Raw genomic sequence first — 18,386 nt, forward strand, 5'->3', positions numbered from 1 at the left:
ACAGTTTCTGCTTTTGCTGGACACGTGAGCACAAGCTCTGTCAGATTTGCACAGAGTTTTAAGCAGTGTTTTGAATATACATTTCTCCACACTTTCACATTTTTTACCGAGATGATGTATAGCAAAGCTGTGGAAGAGGGTTTTGCAGAAAGTTCTGGAATAGTTTTGCCTATGAAGGATAAACTTCAAAACCACCCAGGAACATAAAAAGAAAAAGCATTCAAACCTTTCACTCCTATTCTCTCCCAATCCCGATATTAAAAAAACCCAGGAAACTAAATCTGAGATTTTGAGGAAAACTTAGCAGAAAGTTCTTGTGACAGACAGACTTCTGTTCCAAATGATGGGTGAGAAATAAAGCCTGACCTTTGTGTTTTCCCAGTTTTAAAGGGCTGTTGAGGACAGTGTGGCAGCTCCAGCTTCACTGCTAAAGAAACTCTTACCATGGCTCAGGATTCAGTGAGGACTGAGAAATCTCTCACTGCTAGAGAAATAAACCAGATTTTGGTAATCCCACAGCTACTGAACACAACATTTTGTCCCAGATTCCTGCTTTGTCTTTCAAGAGGTTCAGAAATGTTTTTAATGTCTTCGGAATTTCCAGAAACTTACCTTTTCTGGTTGGGGGCTTTGGTAGGTGTGAAGAGAGCAGGGTAGGGTGTTGCTGCTAATATGACCAGTGTTGGTACAGTTGGAAAAGTAAACGTTTAAATTGGATTTGGTTCCTCACTGAAATAACTGTGAAAATTCACAACTCTGAGCTGTTGCCTCAGGTTTTTTGTAGTCTGTTCAGTTTCTGGTTAGATTACGTTTGTAATATTTGGGTTTGTTTAACTGTGTGTATAAGAAACCTAATTTTAAACCAAACAAATGTCTAGGCTCCGGAGCGTAGTTTTATTTCAGAAAGGGCAATCCTGGTGCACAATTTGTGGCTCTGAAATAGCGAAGTAAACAAAGCGTATAAGCAGATATTTTCACGTGGGACAGTCAGGGGTTTGAATACCCTGGGGGTGATTTGTCGCCGGCGTTGGCACAGTGACATGATTTGGGTGATGTCCTTAACTGGTGCGAGTTCCCTGCACATGGAGGTGCTGCTGTTCGTGCTGGTGCGGGAGCTGGCCCTTTCTGTCCTGCATTGGGTGTCTCCAATGAGCTCCATGTCACAGCCCATCCCAGCGTTTTGTGGGCATCTTGCAGCCGCATAGGAGTAGAGGCTCCTCTTCCAAATATTTTTCCTATCCAAGAGCCCTATTCAAAGTGATAGTGGGTTTTGCCATTAACTTCTGTGGAAAGTGGGGCAATAAACAAAGGCTTACGGACAGAGATGAAAGTGGTGATAAAAAGGCAGAACAATGGTTGGCTTTCATTCCCTGGGTCTTTCTCAGTCTGTTTTGTGATTTCCTCTGTTTTCTTCTTCATTTCTTTTGTTTCTGTTTTCTGGTGAGTGCATGCTTTGACCATTAAAGTGCACAAAATGCTACCTGAGCTAAGTAGAAATGGTGAAGAAAATCAACGTAGAGATTTACAATGTGAAAATCGCCCTTTCCCATTCCCTGCACTGAACTCCAGTGCTATCCCAGCACAGGCTGTGTTGCTTGCTACGTGCACCCCTTCTGCTCCCACTTTGAATTTCGTGGAAGAATTCATTGAAAGAGTATTTGATTACTAACAGCTCTCAAGGGCTTTTTGTTGAAGCTGAATTCAGAAGTATTAAGTATCAACTCTTAAGTAGCAGGATATGACAACAGCATATTTTTTCTTATCTTCATAGAATTAGACAGGTTTGGGAAAACTGTTATGCTGAAGATTGGGAGCTAGTCTTTGTTAACTTGGAAAACTGTGGCAAAGGTGGTTTAGAATCTACTTTGCTCTTCCCACAAGAAATCAAATCTGGAATTTCATTTGGAAATGAATATCTGGCGGGTAACGGTGCTTTTCCCAGTGTTGTCATCTGAGCAAAGTGACGTAGTGACTCCAAAGATGAGGGCTGTTTAATGAGCACTGTGTGAACAGCTCCCCTGCCAGCTCCAGATGAACCCTTTTGGAGTGAAGGGTCATTTGTGGAGTAAGGAGCTGGTGGATTAGCGGGCATTCAGCAGCCGTGCGGTTCGGTACAAGGCGGCAGCAGTGGCCTGGCGTGCACATCACGTGCTGGGAGGAGGCACCTACTCTTAACTTGGAACGCGTCATTTCATTCACATACTGAAATTAGCACCCAAATATAATTCTGGCTCTGCTGTTGTCCACGATAGCCTGAATGTAATTGAAGAGGACATGCAAACCTAAAATTAATTGCTGCTTCTAAAAATGCATATAGCCGAATCCTTGCATTTCTTTCGGAGGATGAAAGACAAGAGGGACGATGACCACTCCAGCTTGTGACTTCTGCCGCGGAGTCTGAGGCGGCGATGGCCGGAGAGCCCACGTTAGCACAAAGGACGTTGTGCACTTGCTGCTGGAACCGGGGCGTCCCGCGCTGAGAGTCTCCTTTGTTGCTGGAGAACTGCTGCAGCCAAACCACCGGGAACTGGCTGGGGAGCCGCGCTCAATGCCCCTCTGTTCACTGAGAACGCAGCTGAAAGAAAAAGGCCCTTGAGTGGTGGAGGGCAGGACAGTGGAGCAGACACGCAGGCCGTCGCTGTGCTGCAGTCTAGGGGCTCAACAAAGGCCTTGTGAAAGATCTGTCAATACCGAGTGGACTTTGCATGAGATAACTGGGAATGCCGAGAATTCCGCGTGCAATCAAGTGTGGTTTGTTCATAAAAATACGCGCTGGAGCTCCTGAAAGCGCAGGCCCAGTTACACAGACACAACACCTGACGGGTGGTTTTCTGTTGGATGTGTAATTGGTAAAATGCACAATCCTGCGCTGTTTTTAGTAAAACTGTATTAAAGGTTTCTGGTGGGACCAGGGGAACAGGAGATCATAAATATGATTTCTCATTTGCAGGGTTTGAATACTGGCTACGTTAGCAAACAGAGCAAGTATCATCCCAAATGGCATTCACAGGAATCGTTTGTTGTCGCTTGCAGAGAATGCCTTGAATATTGTCAAAATGGCCAGGCATGTGTTTCCAGGGATTGCTTTAGGTTTGGGGTTGATTGCTTTAAGTTTTCTTGTCTGTTTTAGTTCTATCAGAACTAAGTTTTCAGGTAAAGTAGCTGGAGAATTCCAGACCAAAGAGAGTGAAGAAAGCGTGCTGGCAGGGTACAAAAATGATCTCTAATCACAAGCAAGGGGTGACCTTATGCCTGCAAAGATTAAACTAAACAACGTGTTGTTACAATGAGCTTTAAGAGTTTATCTGAACAAAATAAATGCCGGCTGCCCAGATTTTTCTTGGAAAAAAACCCCGTGGTTTAATAAAGATACCTAAACTTAACGTAATGGCTTGGCAAACCCTTCAGAAAGTCGGCCAATGTGCAGAGAACTCCCTTCTCAGATACTCTAAAGCAAGGCAGCCCCGTTACAGGCACAACTGCACAAGCGTACGGTGCCAAGGGCCTCACTCCTGGGGGTTTGTCTCTCAAATCCAGACCAGCTCCTTCAGTCTTCTCAAACAACACCTTCTCTTTGGTTTCAGCTTCTTCACACTGACACCGTGTGTTGGGTTCAGCCATCCCCTTCCAAACAAACCCAAAGTCCAGTTCTTGGTGTTTGCTTTGTCCAGGCAGTGTTTCCAGTTGGTGAAAATATGATGATTATGGTTTGTTTCCAGGAAGAAAGGAAAGCGAGAAGATGGCAGTCTCCTGCAGTCAGCTCACTGTCGTTTGCTTTGGGTGATAATTCTGCATCTGGTTTAGTCCCTTTCCACGGTCATTTCCAGGGAAACCAGACTTACTCCAGTAGTGCAATGGCTGTGTTTTCAGGGCGTGTTCCTCCTTTGCAGATTGTCTGGCAATATAATGGAAGGGGCTGTTCTGAAATTGTGGATGTGACCGTACTTTCATTGCAGTTTACCATGAGTAATACCTGTTACGGAATGGCAATTAAGTAAGGCCCTGAATAAACAGGGGAGGTGTCTAGAAACATCAGATGTCTGTCCTGTTCTGAACTTCTGACCTTGCTGTTATTCTCATGCCTACCCTACCTTTAAATGCTCAGTGTCTCGTGTTTAAATAAAAGCAATTCTTGGGACAGCAGCGTGCACACCCGTGTCACCCTGTGCTGTGCCCCGCGTGCTGGGGCTGCTGGGCGAAGTCTAACTGGATCCAGGCTCTAATCTTGAGCCCAAAGGAGAAGGGAGAGCTACTGCGGACTATTTTAGCTGTGGCTGTGGAAATCTTTGCTCTCTGAGGTGAACTGCACCCATTCCCTCTCGGTGTCTTCATGGGCTCCGCTCACCCTGTGGGGTGTGAGTTGTGTTTCATCCTTGTGGCCTCCCCTCTCAGGAAGGTGTTTCACTTCTGCTCAAGGAAGTCATTGTAGAAAATTGGTGATGCCTGTGGACAATTTCCTGACTGTTCCCCAGGTGACATCCTGGCCTTTGTCACTTCTACGGGTGTGCTGATGTCTAGCAGCGTCTGATAGCAGCTGATGTGCTGGTTATGTCTGGATGGGGTTGTTCAAAGCTGCTGCCTGAGTCCTTACAGAACGAGTTCACAGAATGAGACATGGAGTTTAAGGCACATTTTGTCCATAAACCTGCTGTTGTTCACATATCACTAAATCCTTCTCTGTCTCTCCACCAAATAAATATCTTGATAATGATGCCTGATAAGGTGTGTTGTAAGATCCCATGATATAAATCCATATTTACTGGAACATTTAGTGACATTTGCCAGCAGGTTGATGCTGATGATGCTCTGTGCCACTTGAAAGAAGCTTATGTGTCCTCTGTGCCTGGGGCTAGTGGTGTTCCAGCCATTTCCTCACTGTACATACTTTTTTTCTGAATAAAATCAGCCACCAGTTGTCCTGGAGAACAGACAACACTTAGGGACACCTAATACGTCGAGTGTTTAGCTGTGCTGTGTGTCCCGGCAGCGATGGAGTGTGGTTCTGCAGCGGCTCCGGGACAGCTGCTCTCTCTAGGCTGGGTTGGCAAAGCTGGGCCCAGCAGCTGCTGGTTGTAGCAACACAGAATAAAACAGCAGCTGAAAAGGGCTTTTCCGTGTTTTTCCAGAACAGCTCAGATGCCAGGCTGGGGTGGTGTGATCTCCGCAGGGTGGGTGGGATGGCGGGGCTGTCCTTCACCTCTCCAGCCCATCCCAGCCCGCTCCAGCAGTTTGCAAGTGTACGTGTGTGCGTTCACCGATAGCCAGACAGCTCTTGTTTTCTGTGGTACCTAAGTCAGCTCTGCCTTCTGCTTCAGCTCCTCTTGCCAAGTTTAAAAACATTTCCCTGGCACCAACTGCAGGTCGCTGTGGCTTCAGGAGCGCACATAATCTGTGGAAGATGCCATCAGTACATTTTCATGCCTGTGCACACGTGTGTATCTGTGCAGTTTGGCTACGAAGTGTGTAAGATGGGCGTAAGCACACAAACAGCCATAGTGCAAAGAGCTTGTTCATGTATGTAAGGCAAATGTGCAATAGCTTTGTGCTTAACCAATACCTGAATTATTTTTAGTGATATTAGTATTACATTAACAGACAATTAGGAGCGTTAATCAGACACTCAGTTTTCAGAAGTTCTTGTGCTCTGTGTTTCCTTTATTATTTGCTGTATTTCGTAGTCTGTTATTTTTGTTTTTTAAACAACAACAACGTTATTTCCCATTTTCAGGAAGAGGAAGGCCCAGAATACAGAGCTCATGTGCAGTGTGATTGGGGCATCAGTGAAATGACTTTGGTCAGGAGTGTTTGGATGCTTCTTATATTGATCCCTCTGAGCTGCTGATGTTTGGCACCGAATTTCTCAGTGTGCTGAAAATTAAAGTGCGTGCAGGTGAATTGTGGGGAGCTCTGCTGGGTAACGTCCGCAGGAGCCGCAGCTTCGGGCCCGCGCAGAGCTCTGCAGTTGGCGTAGTCAGTGCCTTGCACAATCTGTGCAACTCCCAAGTCTGCTTTTAAGACTAGAAAAACAAGTGGTGTTTCTGGATGCAGATACACATTGAAGCTCTTCAAAGTATAATTTTACCCAGCTAACTCCCTCAAATTTGCATCACTTTTTAAATCTCAGAGAGATCTTTGAAAGTTATTACATGGGCAGGAAATACTGTGCTGAAAAAGTATGTTTTTTTCCCCTACTCTTGCATAACTCCAAAGACTAAAATGATTTTGCTTAAACATGCCGCGTTGTCCCACAAAAGCAGATCAGCAAATGACCTTTGGATTGGAATCAAACAGACCAGCAGGGAAATTTTGAGGTGAGGAATTAGAATGTATGTGCAACTTGTCTGGACCTCAGGAGTCCCAAGAAAGCAGGTATGGCATGAAAAGATTTATTATGTTGTTGTTGTTTAAATTACTACATGGATTTATTTAAAAAGAACTTTAATACACAGGGTGACTGATTGGAATGTATGTGTTAAAACTGATGTAGTGGTTCAGTTTTCTGGAGCTTTTCTTCATCAAGGTGAAGGCATCGGTTGTGCACGTCTCAAAAGATAGCAACTCCAGGCCTTGAGCTGGAGCTCTGCATGATGGGCTTGCAGATTAGAGCCAGAGGAGATTAGGGCTTTTTCCTCTAATGCTTCTTATTGGCAGTTTGTTTCAAATCTCATTAAAATTCATTCATTTTTAAAACACCCTTCTTCCCAATAACTTTATGTTATGAATACTACAGTTCCGTCAGTTATACAAGTAGTTTTTATCGTAATCTACAATGTTTTGATGGCTGCTATCCATTCAGCTTTCATGTTTGGGATTTAGGTGGGCCTGACCTGCCTTACCTGTGGTATTGGGGCTTTTGTGAGCGCGGCGCAGGGCGGCACAGCGCCGCTGGCTCTACAGTGCAGCAACAACAGTCAGGTACTGCGTGACCATGGAAGCTGCGTGAACTAAACACACTGTTCAGCGAGGCTATGGAATCAGCTGTTATTAATTCCTGATCGGCGCAGTGGTTGTTTAAGTACATGTTCTTCCATTTAAAATAGTTACGTGATAATGAAAATTATAATTTAACGGCAATTAATTATAATGATAACATCTCTTAGCACCAAGATTTAATATTTTGAAAGGATTAAATCCATTCATCGCAGATTTATTTATTTTCTATTCATGCTTTTCAGTCATTAAAGTGAAATTAGATTTAAACATGAAACCAACAGAGGTTTGGCATTTCTTTCATCTACGCTCCTTTCTGACTGCGATGAGGTTTGTAAAGCAGCACGGTCAAAACATACCACCGTTTGGAGCCTTCTCTCCTGTGATGTCCCAACTGCTGCCTCAGCTGAAAGAAAAGACCCCAGAGCCCTTGAGCAGCCCTCAGCAGGATTGCACGGGAATACCGGCACTTCAGTCCTGTGGCCTGTTTCGGGTTCCTAAAACAATGCGCAGCGTGTTTTTTAAAGGAAATTGCAAAGACCCCGCAAGATTGTGCGTACTCGAAATAGCACGGTGACCTCAGGTTTGCATTGTTCTGCTGTGGGAATGTCACAGTCGGTGTCCTGGGACGGGCCCATGCTTTTTCCATGCTCTTTCACATTGAGTCATTTGTCTCTTACACAAAGGGAAAAAATGGCAACAAGTGTAAACCACTAACACCAGATCAGCCAAAAGGCATTTCTGTCCCTTTCTGTTACTGCCGACAGCACCGAGGTCCTTTTTGTGCTGTTTTTGAAAGGAAGGCCATTTGAACTCTGTACTGAATGCTCCTTGGGCCATGAAGTTATTCCTTTATTCAACTGTACTTGTGCTAGTTTGCTACAAAAGTGATTTTGTAACATCTTTCTCCAAATACAGTTTGGGGGTCAGGCCTTGGTCCTCTTGAGCGTTTTTCTCATGATGAACCTCAGTAATGTGAGTGGTTCTATTGAAGATGATGGTGTCCAGAGCTGAAGACGGGTGCGGGGGTTGTTTCCCAGAGCAGCGCCCAGAACTGTTCAGTAACTTCCATCATCCCCTAGGAAGGTTGTGTTTCTGTAGCTGCTTTGCATTTCATACAGAAGAACAAGAAATGAGCTGGTATCCCTGAGTACCTGAAAAGCCGCTGGCTGCTTATTGTTTCTGAAATGGGCTGTGTGACAGGGTGTTCTCCATTCTCATGGTGCGGGAGATCTTTACACCATTTTACCTTCAGTTTTCCTGGAGTTAAACAAGCAGTTCACATAGCTTGCACCAGTGGAGGGACAACTGAGCACATATTCTCCTCTCTAAATCTGCTTAAATATGTCATTTTCGTCTTCTGAGTTCTTGCACCAGTTTAATCAGTTAAACCCAGATGACTTTTATGTTTCATTTGTCCGCTGTGGGAGTCTTTACGGAAAATTTTTGCAGATGAACATAATCGTTCTTCATCAATCCAAAGCTGGCTTTCAGGAGGTTTATTTTTATACTGCTGACACCAAAATGCCATAAACTGGGTGAAAATAAAGACAATGAAGGGACCTGCCCTTCCACAGCCCGTAATGCTCGGCTGGCTACCGGACATTGTTCTGTGCATCGTTTCATTGTGTGAGCGAGGCTTAGCGACATCAAAGACAGAAAGCAGCAGAATTGGGTTTTCCACATGCCGCATGATGTAGCTTTCCCTTTTTTCTTTTCATTTTCAGCAGTGAAAGTAGTCACATGCCATAATGTTTAGTGGAGACGGGGAGATGTTTAATAGGATTTAGAAGCTGACCAGTGCTTCCTAGTAGAAGAGAATGGATTGCTGAACACACCCCTGACTTGGGATCAATGGTGTCTGTGGAGCAGAGTCAGGAAAGCAGCAAGGATTTTGCTCCTAATGAAAATCAGCAACTAAGCACAGCAGGAATGAAATCACCTCGTTGCTTTGTCAACTTTCACATTCGCATTCAAGTTCTTGTTTAAGTCATGTTCGAGCATGTAAAAGCTTGGGTGTAATCTCACCAGTTTGGTGGAGAAGTCACTGCGCGGATTACTTTGTGCCATAAAACAACCATAACAAATACATCCTCCTTGCATCAAAACCGTCAGCTGCAGTCATTCCTCTGTGTTAAGTTGTTCATGATGAAGGAGCTACTTTAAAGTTCACCTGTTGTTTCTATGCATGAGCCCCCGTGTTTTCTGTACAAGATGGGTTGAGTTTGACTCCACAGGTTTCATTCCAGGTCGTTGCTTGCCTCTGCACCGGTGTGTTACGCACTTCTGGCTTCTACATTAAATCCATTTCTTCTCATTTTCACCAACCCCTGTTTTCAGCCCTGACCCATGATCTGCTGCTGGAGAAAAGCAACATCCGCTGTTAGTTTTATTGCTTTACTACTAAAGGGGAGATAGTCCCAGGACACCTGAGTGTTCAGAGAAACTAGTTCCATTTCTTTTCACTATGGGCCTCCCCTGACGGGGTGATCCTCCCTCCTTCCATCATTTTCTTCTCTGTTGAGTGATTCTGATGGATTTTAATTCAGACTCGCTGTGCATGCTTGTGCGTTGTTCTCTCTGGGCTTCTCATCAGCACAGGTACTGATATGGCGTGTACGGGCACCATGTGAAAAGGCCGTGGCTTTGTGAGCGTTTTTCCAAGCAGACGTTTCTCTCCTCAGCTGGTCCGGCACAGATACACAGAGGTGCTTTTTCCCCTCTGTATTGCAATCCTGTCATGTTCAGTATCGGTCTCCTGTTGCTATAACAAACGGTGACGATTATCACGGTACACGGATTCGTGTTGTTCCCTGATAAAATCCTGTTTGATCCCCACACTCTGGTCCCAGCAGCTGATCTGCCGTTCTCTCAGGCACCTTTCTCTATTGAAAAACTTCCAAGCACGGCTGGAATAATCATTTGAAGCTGGAAAAACAACCTTCACGTGGTAATTTAAAAAGGCATAAACCTGCAGGAAGCAGAAGTTTTGGAGTTGGGGATTAAAACTCATGTTTAATTTGCTTTGCCCCAGGTAAGACAGGGATCCCCAGGCATGGGTGATGCACAGAGCCGGGAGGACGTGGGTGCTCGAGTGCTGGGCTGTGCCAGGGCAGCAGTGCTGGGCACTCACCGCTCCTTTCAGCTGCTCTTGTCAGCTTCCCTCTTGTGCTCTAATGCCTCTGTTTTCTTCAGGAGCATTTCGGCTCCTTTGGGAGCCCCCCGGGCTGTTGATGTGAGCGGGTGCAGCAGCCTGTGCATTCAGGGGCCGGCAGGAGCTCTTGCACACTCCAGTTGTTCTACCTGTGCTGGGCTGGCAGCGGTGAGCGCCAAACATATTTGTCCTTCAGTTTGAAAGGGATTCAAGGTCAGTTTGTTGAAAATGTGGTTTGACCGGTATGGAGGGGAGCAGCTCGTCTTGCAGCAGTTTTTAGCACGCGGCAGCCGCACAGGTAACCTTTGCCACGGCAGCCAAGGTGCTGGGGCTGATAACGCTTTCTGGCATGTGGGAGCAGCTGCGGGGTCAGGGGGCCCACGTTCCTCCCAGCGCGCTCCCGCAGCCCCGTATTTCAGGGCAGTTAAGACAAATTCTCCATTATTCCGGCAGAGCTCTGCTGGGCTGAGTGTGTGACAGAGGGAGGATGGTGTAGCTGACCCCTCCTGCTCTCCCACACGGGGATTCAGCGGCTGACGCTCTGCTCTTTCCGAAAGTTGACCACGGTTTTGTCAGGATTTTTTCGCATAAATTCGCAGAGGAAGAAATTACTCTTCTCAACCGGGGAAGGGGCTGGACGCCTGCTCATGATCCCATCCAGCCCTGGTTTATTCGCATTTCAGTGTACAAACTCTGGTTTATTTACTAAACTCCCAAACAAAGTCAGTCCTTGGTTTATCTCAGTGACAGAGCTGGGGTTTGCAAGCTGCCGTATGCTAGCAGTATTGTCATGGGGCTTTCCGCATAAAGGAAATTTCCTTCCTAGTGTTGCTTCAAGATAAGTTGGATTCTCTTATTATCAATACTGCTGTTGGAGCAGCTTCCGTTTCCCTGCTGTGTGTGTTTTGCGTGTTGCGCATTTCTCTTTACCCTTGGGAAACAAATGTTTTCACAAGCTGTAGGAGGCTTGGAGCTCCACCCATGTCCTCTAGTTTTAATTAATCTTCAAAATCTGAAACTGTGTTTTTGAAAATATGAAGGACGTTTGTCAAAACGATCCCATGAGATTGATAAATAGCGTTTGAGGGCCTATTGCAGGGCCACACCTGGCCTTAGTATGTAGGTTTTTACATAGCACTGTGTGTTAAAAGAGTCATGTAGTCGAATTGTCAGAGCTGTAAGTACTGCTTTTCTGTATGTATGTTTCTTTGTCTAAAACATATAACCAAAATTCATTGGTTTTAATCCTGTGCCTGTTTTAACCTGCAACCCCAGAGCCAAGAAAATACAGTTTATCAGTTTGAAAAGGTTGGTAACAGCGTTGCAAAAACCTGCAGTGGTTGTGAAACACCATGTAGAAATAATCAGGAGAGGTTTTAACACGACCAGCCCCAGCCACGCAACTTCCAAACGGGCTTGTTTTGCTTTCCCACGTCGTGGGAACACCAGGAGTGAAGCGACGCAGGGGCAAGAACGGCTGCGCCTTTCTGTCGCTTTCATGGCAGCAGCAATGAAGTTGCTCACACGTGCAAAGAGGTGACAGCGGGCTCAGCGTGTGGAGTTAGCACTCAAACCATCGCAGCTGCGGTCTCGGTAGAGATTTTCACGCTGTTTTATCTGGTGGTGCGAGCAGGGAGGAGGACAAGGCTGCAGAGGATGGGTGGGGATCAGGTGAGAGGAGCGAACGCCAAAAACCACCCTGGCCCTTCAACCTCTTGCCGTAAACAGGAAAGCGGGGACCACAGAAAGCGAGGCAGAGGAACCAGGAGAGGCAGCAGCTGCCTTTGAACTAAATAAAGAATACACATAACGGCACCGAGCATCGGCTCCCAACGCACAGCGGGCCTGCAGCTAGATGGGGAGCGCCTGCAGGCACCCTCGCGGCACCCACCTTCTGTCTGCTTAGGGATGCTGAGGCGACCAGAAGGAAAGGAGGCGCTGGAACTTGCTCAGGTTTTTTCTCCTGAATCCCCACTGCCTGGAGAATCCACTTTGACGCTCTGGACAGTGTGAGCAGCGCGCGCAGGATGGGCCCGTCTTCCCCTCCCCAAAGGGCTGCTGGAGCCGCTGACCTGGCGCCTTGTGTTCAACAACAGAGATCCTAAGCTGGTATCAGTTAATACAACGGCACCAAGGTTTTCACAGCCTGACTTGGCATGTCATGTCTTCAATCTGTTCAAATCTAGACTGCGACCCTTCATCTTCTTTAACTAGAGCCACGTGGATGTTCTTCTCCCACCCATAACTTTTAGCATGATCCCAAATTGGGAGGACTGTTGATAACTATAACTTTTGACCAAAGATTTTTTAATGGATGGCTTCAAAATGATACTTGATAGCATTTGGTTTTCTGTGCCCAACTCTGTTTTTAGGATCCTGTCCATCCGTATTTCCCTTCAGAATGGCTGTAACCACAGGGATGTCTGAATGTTTGCTTCTGTATAGAGAGCACAGTGACTGAATGAACAAACTTGCTGAGCTGTTCTGGGGCTTGTTGAAGCTGGTGAAGGGAGATGTGGGAATTTCTGTTGGATTTTCTTTAAAAAGCACCAGCTATTGCAAAGTTTCTGTTCTGTGACCCATTTCAAGAACTAAAAGCTGGATTACTAGACAAGCAAATATGCAGATACAGCATTCCCAGGAATTTGCTATAAATAGTTCATAAAATACATGTTTAAGGTTAGACACTATATTTAAATCATTGCTTGGATAGACAACTATTTTTGCGAGTCGAATCCATTGGGTTTTTTCTTCTTTGGTCAAAGACTGAGCAAGGGCTGTTGTTGCACCCCTGGTACGGATTGCAGCACGGTTAGGAGATGCTGCAGAGATCGTGTCCTGCGTGTGGGCTGGCGAGAGTGAGTTCAGCAGCACAGGGAGGAACTGAAATCTTAGGGTGGGGTTTCTGCAACCGGGCAAAACGGCTGCTGAAGTCGCACCCCGTCAGGTTCCTCCTCCTCACCACCCACCATTCTACTATTGATTTATTTTCTTACTATGGTTTTTCTTTCATTTGTTTTGCAACTATCTGTTCTCTTCAACCTCAGCTTCGTTATTCCCTGTCGCCAAGATGAGGCGTTCACTGCTGTCCCAACTACTGAAACCCTGGGTAGTCAGATACAAACATGGTGTTGATCTGCACCATTAGTAGTGTTTTCTGTGTTTCAAGCGATGAACTCAGAGATTTTTAGAGCTGGACATGTTAAATTTTGGTTTAGGATTTACCCGTCTTCATGTCCTGTTTCTGAATGTGCCAACGCCTTCAAAGAGAGGGAGGGAAGGTTTAAAAATGAAACGCATCCGCTTTCATTCCCATTCTAACTGTGGACTTAGAAGTCCAAGTTTGAGCACCTGTGTTTTCCCAGATTTGGCCTGTAGTAGTTCCCAGCTCAGCGAAATGACTTTTTGCTAACAAGGAACGGCTTCATCCAAAGCCCTCGGCGGAAGATTTTGACCACAGAGGAGTCTGATGTTTTCTGTCGGAGAGTTCTGGGCTTGGCAGGGCGCTGGTCCGGAGTTCCTGAATTAGTGTGGGCTGTGTGAGCCTGTGCATTAACAGCGCTTGTAGCCAGTGTTTTAGTGTATAAACACTTGGGAAAGACTCTGGGAAGGGCAGGTGGAAAGAACTTACTTTTCTGTGGCTTTAGGCAAATGCAAGTCTACCTCAAACACGCAGTTATGGAAAAGTTCATCTTGACGTTGTGTAAATACAGTGACAAATGTTGAATCTGCACGTAAATATTGAAATGAGAAGGGAAAAACTAAATGGGAAGCTTTGGTGTCTGCTCTCTTTTGTACTTATCTTAATCCAAAGTGACTTGTGGTGTTTCAGGGGATCTGTTGTGGATTTGTGTGTGTATTTGAGAGCAGAACTTGGCCTTCTCTTCCGGTGTGGGAAGATAGAATAACTCTTGATCAAATTACTGGACAGTTTGATGAGTTCAGAGCCGTTTTTATGTTGTAGCTCAACAACGGACCTCCTTACACCTTGAGAAAGCTGCTTAGCTGAGCAGCAAGTCTGCAATCTGTAGTTCAGATTTATTCCATAGAAAATGTCATTAAACGGGAAGAAGGGTAGTTTTTCAGTGCAAAGTCCCAATTTCGTCGCTGACTTTGCTAAGAAGAGAAACCATATCTTTCATTTAACATTAGACATGTTTGAACACCACATTTTCACACAGCTACACGAACTGTGATTTATTTTGAGTGACATGGTGTTGTTTGCCAACAGATGAACGTGAGGCAGTTCAGAAGAAGACCTTCACAAAGTGGGTTAACTCCCACTTGGCACGCGTGTCATGCAGGATTACGGATTTGTACACCGACCTCCGCGATGGAAGGATGCTCATCAAACTTCTGGAAGTTCTTTCGGGAGAGAGACTTGTAAGTGCCTATTAATAATAGTTTGGGGGGGGTTGGTTTGGTTTTGGGTGTTGTTTTGTGTACTTGGATTTTCTTCTGTTCGAGGAATATCTAAAATTAATTTAAATAAATGGAGCAAATTCTTTCTTTGAGTATGAGGAGAGTGTCCTCTTGGTACAGCACAAGGGGTGGTGGGTAAGAAAATCCCCATAGTGAAAAATGCCACTGCATGACAGGAAAAGTGGGTGTCGGGAGATGGCTGGGTATCGCTTTTGCATTCAGTTCCTTAAATGATGGCTACACTCTTAACTACCTAATTTAAAGCAATCTTTTCAAAGAAGTATGGGTCTTTAGCTAAGTCCTGAGGCTACATGAGGTTGCGACTGTGTAATCGCCTGTCATCAAACACTCCTATTAATGGGAGCTCCATGGCTTAGAGTGTGGTTAATGAATTGAACATATGGGCGCAGTGCGGCATGTGTTGAGTCGGGCGAGGGGAGCGTTCCCGGTGTGTCTGTGAGGGGAAGGAAGCTCTGACGTGCGTGGAAGCGTCCGGCAGGGATGAAGGCATTGTGTGCATGGAGGTAACTGATCTCTGTGTTTGTCAACTACTGTTTGCTCAAAACACATTTGTCTCTGGGCCAACCCATTTACTTCAGCGAGGTATTGGGTTTGACGTGTTCGCTGGAGGTAGCAGATGTTGTTCATACAGGGATAACTGAGACCAACGTGCCCCGTTATTTGAGGATTCCGACAGCGACCGTGCCACCTCTGTTCAAATCTTGGTGTCTGCCTGCCAAGGTTTGACTTGCAGTGTCAAACAGCAGCGGTGCAGCTCAGACCAGTCGTGTGGCTCTTGCTGCGTGGTTCATTTCCATTTTTCACTGCAGGTTTTGCAAAATGCAAGCAGGGCTTAGGCAGCGGTTTGGGCGGGGGTGCGGGAGCCACCGGCGAGGCTGCTGGCTCCGCGCTTGCATCATCGTTTGCGTGTCGCCTTGGCAGCTGCCTGCACCGCCACAAATTCCTCTGTAGCTTCCTTATCTCAGGATGGAGGACAGCAGTCTCTGTTTGAACAGTACATTCCACCACACCTTCCTCTGCAAGCACCAATACAGATAACGCAATACTCTAAACCTTGAGACAATGACACACACCAAAAATATTCCGGGAGGGTTGGCACGTAGCATCCACTTGCTGATGTTCTCCAGCCTTTTGGAATTAATTTGAGCTGGTATTGGTTAGGTTCTGATATCTCCATGCCACCCAAGCAGAAAAAAGGCAGCGTCTTACGCAGAAAGTTTAAAACCAAGACAAGAAACATGAAATGGTAAGAAAGCAATAAACAAATGCACAAACTGGCCTAGATAATTATTTTATTATGGTGTGTTTACTGATGCAGTAGAACGAACAGGAATTGTTCTCTGACTTTTGAAATGGGTTCAGATGCTGGAGCCGGGTGCCTGTGGACCAGTCTGGGGTTGAGGATACTGGCCAGGGGAGCAGGATGCTCTTTGCCCTCCGAGACCTCCAGCCTCATTTGCACAAACCCTGCACTTTTCCAAAGCTCTTGTGATTTTTGATGGTGAAAACCCAGAGTCCTTGAAAAGTGTTGGAGAAACTCGAAATGAGAATGCCCAGTGAGGCACAAGGTCCTCTGTACCATACAGAATTTGGTCAGAAATTGGTAGCGTGCGATAGCCTCACTGACCAAAGCGGAAGGGTATCCAGCCAGTGTGAAAAGGCAACTGTAAGTTTGTTTGCACGCACTGTTAACCAGCTTCTCCCAAACAGAAAAATAAAGCTGAGAATTGTTTTCAGCACAAAATGAAGCATTTAACTTGGTTTCTTCCATAACTATGTAAAGGATTAGTGCATTCCTTGCAGTTCTTGGATGCTCAAAGGTCACACTGTTTAAGCGGATTCTCTGTAGTAAGTTCTGCTACATTTTCTGTTGGAAGAGGGAAGATTTTTGATGTAAACCAGATTTTTCTGATAGTATGCGTGTGAAGGCTGCATTCCGCTAAATCCAATGAGGGGTGCATTCAGCATAGCCTGTCGAAGGTGAGGCTGTACCTCGCTGCATCTCTGGAGGTGACACAGGAGCGAGCGCAGCCACACTGTGGGCAAACCTGACTCAATTCCTCTTCCTCCTGCTGCAGAACGGTGGGTTGAGCTGTGGGGACAGGACAACGGAACTTTCTGTCTTCTCAGGGTGCCTGACATTTCTTAGGCCAGGTGGCGCTGTTATTCTTGCCCATGCAGAATTTGGAAGTGCCTGCTTGGCTTTTGAAACCGTTTTCTGCCGCTGCGGCTTAGCGATAGCCACAGTCCCAGTCGTTCCTGTGTTTTGGGAACGTCACCCTAAAAGTACATGCACTTTGTGCCTCTTCAGAGGGACTTTTACACCCAAAAGCTGTGGCGGGTTCCTGGAGAACCGTGCTGCCTGAAAGCTGAAGTGAAACTAAAGGCCCTGGGGCTTCGTGTGCCTGAAGAGCGTCTTTCTAGCAAGCGCGTGGTCTGTGTGACTCAGTGTTACACCGGCTGCTGCGTCTGGGTCCACAATGTGGCTCCGCTGAGGCTCTGGCCCTCGAGTGCGGTCTGAGGCAAGGCTCTGCCTGAGCTGTTGCACGGCCAGTTAGAGTCCCTTTGGTGGCATCTCAGTGGGCACTGAATGGGCTGTAATCAACTGTAATCCCCATCTGCACAACAAAGTGGCTTTTTAATGTTCAGTTTTACAGGAGACTTGTACATGTTGCTCTTATATTCGTGGCTTTTTCCATTTGCACTGGGCCTTCGTAAGACTGTGTTACGGTGCTGTGACTGATTGTTTGATTATTGTGTTTACTTTCTTTTCCTATGAAGGAATTGTCTGGAATAAATCTCTTCTGTTCTTTTCATAATATTTATCCTACTTCAACTGACCACAAAAAAGCGATGACGTTTCTTTCTCAGGGAGTTTTCTTGAGTAGCTTACTGTCCAAATCTGAGCTCCTTTGTGGAGAATGTGCATCTGTATTTACAGCTGCTCTCTGCACATTAATTACCAATTCCCTCTATCATGTATATGCCAGTTATCAGTTCGTTTCCTATCTTTATCTTTGTAGAATCTTCTTTTTAAGAAGAACTTGTACTGGGGGAAAAAAAAAAAAGTTGGGAAAATGTAGCAGGTGTAGCATGAACTTAACAAAGTAATTTATCTTCCAGCTAATGAACGGATATACTAGACAGAAAACTGAAGGAAGCGAGCAGGGAAATACTTGGAAAGGCAGATGAGATTGGCACTCAGTGTGTGGACTGGACAGTTATTATAACCAGTGCATTTTGGTTTTTAATTCCATCACCAGTAATACATGTTTTTCTTTTCCCTTTTACCTTCTAGCCCAAACCAACAAAGGGAAGGATGCGCATCCACTGCCTGGAGAACGTTGACAAAGCCCTCCAGTTCCTGAAAGAGCAAAGAGTGCACCTAGAAAACATGGGATCTCACGATATCGTGGACGGGAATCACAGGCTCACACTTGGCCTTATTTGGACTATTATCCTGAGATTCCAGGTAAAGATGTAGAGATACACACGTTAAGTTTTCCATACCTGGAAGGACGTGCTCCAGAGCTAAGGGGAGAGGGAAAATTCACCTTGGTGCTGCTGCTGTCCTGTAGGGGCAGCTGGTGGGAGTTTCCTCTGGGGAGAGTCGTATGGTTTTATTTTTAAATGACTGATAAAGACGAAGCTCCATTCACAGAGCTGTACACTCTTGCAGACCTGGGGGAAATGGATCGCGGGTGGGCTCTGCCCCGATGGGTTCAGGATCCCCACAGGAATTGTTTTAGTGTCCCAGCTAAAGGCCGAGATTTCTTCTTTGCCAGCAAGTTCCACATTGGTCTTTGCCCTCAGTTAAAAAAGACTGGAAAGTCCTTTTGCAGAAAGGATAATAGATAAT

At 45.9% G+C, this 18,386-nt stretch overlaps 1 protein-coding gene across 4 annotated transcripts in view; it reads left to right on the top strand.

Annotated features, from left to right (window-relative positions):
- Positions 1-18,386, top strand: part of SPTBN1 (spectrin beta, non-erythrocytic 1) — a 108,984-nt gene that overhangs the window by 48,142 nt on the left and 42,456 nt on the right. For all 4 annotated transcript variants that reach the window (XM_065833463.2, XM_065833462.2, XM_065833464.2 and 1 more), the window contains 2 exons: positions 14,316-14,467; positions 17,826-17,999. In XM_065833463.2, the coding sequence (XP_065689535.1) occupies positions 14,316-14,467; positions 17,826-17,999 (326 nt within the window). The remainder of the gene's footprint in view (positions 1-14,315; positions 14,468-17,825; positions 18,000-18,386) is intronic.

The sequence above is a fragment of the Patagioenas fasciata genome, chromosome 3 (assembly GCF_037038585.1).
Source record: "Patagioenas fasciata isolate bPatFas1 chromosome 3, bPatFas1.hap1, whole genome shotgun sequence".
Classification (NCBI taxonomy): Eukaryota; Metazoa; Chordata; class Aves; order Columbiformes; family Columbidae; genus Patagioenas; species Patagioenas fasciata.